Below are 6,974 nucleotides of genomic sequence, written 5' to 3' on the forward strand. Positions count from 1 at the left end.
ATTCAACTTACAACGTTTGCCTTTCTGTTGTGCTTTGCTTACAAAAGAGAAAGTGCCGTATGTGAACTCTGCTATGGAACTGCAAAGATTTTTCTATGTGTTTTTTTCCTCCAAAACCTTTTGTACATAAACTGGATTCTGCCAGATTCACATGAGGTCAAAATCCACAAGTTTATGAATACCAAGAACCAAACCTAGGTCATGCTGAAATCAGCTGAACTTGAAATAGGACCAAGGTTTGGTTTGAGGCCTAGATACAATGTGAAGCACTCTGGCACTGGCAGGGAAATAGGCAAGGTAAGTCTTTTCCATTTCTATGGGATGCCAGTTAGGAAGTCAGAAATCCCCTACTCACCCTCAGGACTGGTTGCATCCTTGTTATAGTAGGAGTTCACAGCTGGATTTCCACAATACTTCTGCTGTTACATCAAATATAAAACTAACAGCATTCAAGATAACCATCATGGACCAGATCCTCAGGGAATGTAGTTTGGTACAATTCCATTGGCTTCCATGGAGTTTTGCTTCTCCAAGTTGCACCAGTTTTCAGGGCGTTAGATTCCTTTGAGGATGAAATTCCACTTGACTTTAATTGGGAGCATGTGGTACATTATATGTAATGTAGTGTATATTGATAGTAACAACACAAAAAACCAAACCAGGGGCCAACAAACCACATCCTAATCTCTCAGATCAGTGTAAACTCAGCATAATTCCATGGAAAAAAATCAGAAATTATTGTCAACTATTTACACTGTAAGAGGTTAGATCTGGTCCCTTCAAATCCATCACATTCCCTTGTTAAATATAACCATACCCTGGTGTGTTTTTTTTTGCTTAAATCTTAAAACAAATTCAAAAGAGGATGGAGTAAAATCTTAGGTATTTCTAAGGTGCCTATTGTCTAGGCAATCAAGCACTGCGTAGAGCAAGAAAACCAATGAAAAATGTAAGCATTAAAATGTGAAGGAAAAATGCTTACTCACAAAACATCAGTTCCCTTTAAATCAAAATACAAAATACAAAAGTTCACATTGCACACTGGATTTTTGCTGAAAGATATTCTTCCTCAGAGGTAGAAAATGGTGTGGTGTGTGATTTTTGTTTTTAAGTAGGATAAAGTCCTATACATGATATATATTTCAGAATGGATCCAATTTTTTTTTAATCTCACACAAATGTTATTAAAACTTGTCAGAGGGATGTTTTTCCCCATAAATATTTTAAAGTCATATTTATAAATATCTGTTGTAAATAACAACCAGATGGAGGAACAGTTCAACAGTCCTCAACTCATATTGCTTCCTTTTCAATTATTAGAACCTGAAAAAAAAATATGTTCAAATGGCCAGAAGTGGAGGGGAAAATTCAGTTTTAACTTCTAAAACTGAGACAAGTTTGTCCTGTATCTTGTACTCTGATCAAGAAAAGGAACTTTTTACAACATGCTGCTTTCCACACCAGTCTTGTTTGGAGTCTCTTACTACTTAAATAGAGTGTCAGCGAGCAATTTCACCTCTTGTCTTCAAATTCCTCTTCTCATTTGCCTCAGGAGCTTCAAACCATCACAGACATTTACACTATTTACAAGTTGAGTGTCCAAGCTCAGCAGCATAAAGTGTCCTCTAAAAGAATCTAGTATGCTGTGAAGACCCCGGATTCAGAACCTGAACAAGTTGATAAAGTCTTGTGGTGAAAGTGAAATGGAGCAGCTCTCTGGGTTATTGGCTGTGCAAGGATGATCTGTACCCTGAAAAGGAAAGAAAAAAGAAACACTGTTTAGAGAGGCAATGGAATGAATGTCACAACTCAGACTGGTCTAGCACCATTCCTTGTGCCATATGCTGCACATCCAGTTTGCACGCATGAGCTAGACAGCAAAATCAGGGTTACTTATGTTCTCACCCAAAGCATAAGTCAAAGCTCAGATTTAGACTTTAGGGACAGGTAAATATTTGAGGGAGACAGGGCAAGGATCCAAATTCACTCTGAGGCTCTAAATGCTCGATTCTGTTGTCATTGCATTTAAACTGGCATACAATTCTTTGAAGGCTGGAAAACAGCCAGCAGAATGTGTCCCCAAGGTTCAATAAGGGCACATCTACATGTGCATCTAAGTGTGACTAAATATAATGTGCATTAAGCTAATGTACATTAGCTTAACGCATTTTTGGCAGGTGTCTACATGTGCAGAAACTTGGCACTAAGTTAGTGCCAAGTCTCTGAGCTTTGCCATATACCTCTAGTGGCTGGGCACATGGAGTTGTGTTTACATGTGCATTAATGTGCTTTAACTAACTGCGCCTAAATTTGATACCTGCAAATGATACCTGCAGGTATCAAATTTAGGTGTGATTAGCCTAATTTCACCATTTTAAATGTGCATTAAGGCCATGCACATGTAGATGCACACCCATAATGCGCATTCAGTTTGGCTAATGTGCATTAATGCATCTTGTGTAGACAGGCCCCAAATGCCTCAAATTGACTGAGTTATACCCAGCCGTCTTCCCTCATCACAGGGAGACACTAATCCTCAAGGCCGTGAATGGGACTTGCTCTCTCTCTATGAAGAGAGGACGGGGTCCTTGTGGGGTAACAAATGCAGAAAGACACCTTCTGGAATAGCAAGAGCTTTAAGCTATGTGGGCCTGACTTTCAGAGATGCTATATACCTGCATTTTCCACTAAGACTTCAGAGAAAACAGACCCTTTATACGTACCTTCCAGGAGAGAATGTGACAGTGTCTGCAGAGCTGCAGTGTGTCTCCATATTGCTCTCTCTTTGGGTAACACCTTATAAGTTTGAAGTACATCTTCTTCCAATCTAACTGCCCCTTATCTGATAAAATAAGCCGTTTGCGAATCTAAAACAGAATGAGAGTAGACTGAGTGCACACTAGTATTTGCTTGTTTTGAAGAGTGATCTTGCAAAGAATTCTCTCCATACTCTAAAGTAGTGGCTCTCAAGGTTTTTAGACTTAAGGTAACCCTGGATAGACTTGAGACACCCGTTGGAAAGTGCCTGCTCAGTTTTCACTGTTTTTTTGCCTACAGGGAAAAAAGTAAAAATCGAGTAGTTTGTTGCAAAGAACTCAAACACCACAGCTATGGACTGATATTTGAAGTGTCTGGGTTTATTTGTGAATCAGGTTTATAAACCTAACTGAGCTAATAGTGTGTGGCACCCCACAGCACCCCTGAAAGGATCTCAAGGCACCCTAGAGTGCTATGGCATCCTGGTTGAAAATTACTACTCTAGAGTAACTAGTTGGCAGCCCAAAACCTTCATTCACAAAACAGCCACAGCATGTGCAATAGGAAGGGTAACATCCTGGCCCTTTCTTGGGGATGACGAACCACCTCAGCCAGCAAGCATTTTCTCTTTAAAAGGGCAAAATACTAGTCATTCCTCATGGACTACTCAATCCTTGTCCATTCTATGGAGATGGTCCACAAGGATGCCAACTGCTGTGACTGCTAAGGTTAGATGAAGAAAGAATTCTCTCCAATATAGTACAAGCAATGACAACTCTTGGTCATTACCATCTTGGATTACCTTCGTTAGCAGCCAACATGGAAAAGATTGGCCCATATTGTTAAGAGGCCTTCCATTTCAGGGATCAGTACTGGGGCATTTCCAACGCTATCAAGCTTCCAACAGAAAAGCTTTTTGGCCTTAACATGCCAGTCAGTATTAGAAACTTGTGGTATAAGCTTTAGATCCAAGTAATGCTCAATATTAGGAAGGTCCTTTATGTTCACTCACAAATATACAGACTGCAATAGGTCACTGATCTAGCGGTAACTTCTTTCCTATTACCTGTCGGTCTGTGAAGTGGTACTGGCAGAGTTTCTTCCATAGCAGTCGGTCTTCACTGAGCACCTGCAGCTCAGGGGCAACTTGACCAAGGCTGACTAGGTCTCTCCCATCAGTTAGCCGCTGCATGATATTTAATTGTAAACACAATGGCAGGTCGGTAAAGGTTGTTCCTTTAAAGGCAGGCTGGAAAAAAACAAGTAAAAATGATACAAGATGAACTAAACCAAATATAGCTATATTATTACTTGCTAAATATTTTATATACACATGATTCAGCAGTGTTGGATGATTTCCCATCTGTGGGAAGAGACCAGTTTCCTTGGGAGATCTTCTCATAGGCTACAGTTTTTTTGAGCCACTACTTCCAGGGAAAGAGTATTACTAGGGGTCTACCAAATTTGAGGAGACTGCCAGCTGATTTTGCAGGCAGATCCTAGGGCTGGCCGCCATTTACATGGGCTGAGCAAGACAACGCCCCCCAACCCCTCCGATTGGCCAACGGCCCCCAGTAGTCCCACCCCTCACTGCAGATTGCCACATGGCCCAAAACCACAACTTAATTACTGCAATTAAGCCTGGGGAAGCCATTAATCTGCATGTTATTAAGCACAGCAGGGCTGCTTGCAGCAGGAGGTGTGGAAGCTGCAAGCAGCTACTGCCTGCTGCATCCAGGCCTCCTGCTGCGAGTAGCCTTGCGCTGCCCTGGCCCTCTTCCTCCCTGCTCCCTCCCCCGCCCCCATACTCCAAGACTGCAAGGTTCCTGCCCTTTTCTCTGCTTGTTGGTAATTTTTTTTCCTGCAAGCCTGCCAAATCATGGAGCCTGCCATTTTTCGTGCAGTCCACCCAAATTCAAGATTTCCACAAAAATCATGCAAACTGCAGATTTGGTAGGTCCAACCAGAACTGGAACTGGGTCTCTAGTGTCCAAGAGGCTGTACAAATATAGAAGGAAGACCAAAACAAACACTACCACTGTTTACTGTAGTAGAACAGGATCCATGTTGATCTCCCAAGCATTAACTGCACAATTAACGCCCCTCATCACTGGTGCATAGTGGACATACTGGTCCCCAAAAGACATTTTAGCATTTCAAGTGTGGGAGTGAGGGGCACTGGGTTGGGGCTGGCAGTTGATGTTTACAAATGGGTCCTGGTACAAAAAAAGGTTGAGAACCACTGCAATAGAAAACATCTTACCAAGAAGGAAAAAAAATTCAACACCCAGCTTGCCAGACAGCCTGGGAGGTAAACAGACTGGTTGAACTTTTATTTCAGCCTAATTTTCATAAAATGAACTTTTCCACCCAGAGGAACCTATAATATCTTTTTATTCCCCTTTGCAATATGAAGTTGCATTTCTACTTGGGAGAAATGCTACAAATCTGTGCACTCTCCTTTGCCTGAGGAAGGGCGAGTGAGCCCAAAAGCTTGCAAGTAAAGAACATTTTTTACAACTATTTAGTTGGTCTAATAAAAGATACCGCCTCTGCCAACAGTTCTGCATATTTTTTGCTTGTAGAACAACATGGCTAAAGCCTCTATCCCTGGAGTCCTCAGATTAATTCAGTCCATCCAGGTTGGATGCTGTATGTCAAACTAAGGCTTTGTTTTTTAAGGTCATAAGAACTTAGGTGAACCACAGCAGTTCATGGGTAATGGTAGAAAGCAGGATTTCCCTGCCATTGTTGCTTGGGATATTGTTAGCAATTACTGAGGAACATTCTTTTTAAGTTTTCTTTCCTACAGAAGATACTTCTATAGATCTAGTCTGGGTCATATATTTGTCCACAAGTATGCCAGTGTTAAACTGCAAAAAAAAATAAAAATCAGTATTTATGCTCATGCACTAAACCCTGAGGCTCCATCAGAACGCACTGTAGTTTTGTTGGATTAACATCAGTGCAGCTACACTGCTTGGACCTTGGTCCATGCAGGGGACTTTTTCCCACGTTCAACAATCTGTATCTAGGCAGCAGTGACAAAACCAGAATATGGGCTCCAATTGCTACATGAAATAGCAAACTATTATTTAGGCGAGTTAAAGTTTGAAGGTTTGGGCTCCCCTGGTAAAGTGACAAATAAGCACTTTAAACAAGTGTCCCAAGTCATCAACTACCCTGCACAGAGATGCCTCTATTTTAAGTTGTGGCATCACATCACCCTCTTTGCAATTGGCATAGCAATTAATTGTTTAAAACCAAAACACACAAATTGCTGATCAGATGATGGAAGTTGCGTGGCACTATTTTTACTCCGATGACCCTGTCTCCATCAGCTGGATGACGTCAGAGATTTCAAGGGCATAATAAGTGTGTTTATAACAAACAGTTCCTACCTTTCCATCTGCAGGCAACAAAACTATTTATTACTAGTCCAGAACAGAAGCCCACGTACTCTGCAGCACCACAGCAGTGAAACAGGCCGCACAGTCCATCCACCCTTTAGCCAAGTGCTTATCTTTTAGAAAAACAATAATTTTCTAGCACTGAGAATTACCAACAGCATCACAAACAGATATAGTGATGACTGCCAATCAACAGCAGCCCCAAAGGACCCCATTGTTCCATTCTTCTTAACACACTATTAACATAAATGTCATCTGGTTAACTATTTTGATACTGATCCTTTCGGAAGAAACATTTAACTAATTCTATCCAAATTCCATTATCAACCTTGTCTCCTGTTCTGTTTCCCACTGCAATAGCCTCCATGTTCTTGGTGCAAAACCCCTTCAGCAAGCAAAAGATTCAGATGCAAGAGTTCTGCATAATTAAATGAAACAATTTAAATTCAGTATAATTTATTTGTTTGTGTCAATCAAGAAATGGAGGCTTCACTGGAACACCCCCACCCTGCAACAGATCTGCCTGCTGTACCGGGACATCACAGGATCCCTGCCCTCACTCCACAATTCAAGTCAAGTTTCCTGCAGAAGATGCAGGACTGGTTATAGCCTCATGTCCAAAGAGCACTAGACTGCAATACTGCTGAGCAGAAAGCCTATTTAAATAAATGAGGGTTTTATCCAAGTGAAGCACACTGGCCTGGCCTCCTAGTTCAGCTCAGCTATTACATACATACTGATGTCTTGTTACTGAAGAAGTTAGTGAGACTAAAGCACATGCTTGAGGGCTCTGCTGAAAAAAAAAAA

The 6,974-nt window shown here is 41.3% G+C and overlaps 1 protein-coding gene across 1 annotated transcript in view; it reads right to left on the minus strand.

The window, feature by feature from the left end:
- Positions 1-420: 420 nt before the first annotated feature.
- The window catches only part of FBXO32 (F-box protein 32), a 24,803-nt gene continuing 18,249 nt past the window's right edge, over positions 421-6,974 (minus strand). The window contains exons 7-9 of the mRNA XM_019528126.1: positions 3,824-4,006; positions 2,724-2,867; positions 421-1,750 (exon numbers count right to left, since the gene is read on the minus strand). Of these exons, the coding sequence (XP_019383671.1) occupies positions 1,661-1,750; positions 2,724-2,867; positions 3,824-4,006 (417 nt within the window). The 3' untranslated portion in view covers positions 421-1,660. The remainder of the gene's footprint in view (positions 1,751-2,723; positions 2,868-3,823; positions 4,007-6,974) is intronic.

This window comes from Gavialis gangeticus, unplaced genomic scaffold (assembly GCF_001723915.1).
Source record: "Gavialis gangeticus isolate Ggan-Ray unplaced genomic scaffold, GavGan_comp1, whole genome shotgun sequence".
Taxonomy (NCBI): domain Eukaryota; kingdom Metazoa; phylum Chordata; order Crocodylia; family Gavialidae; genus Gavialis; species Gavialis gangeticus.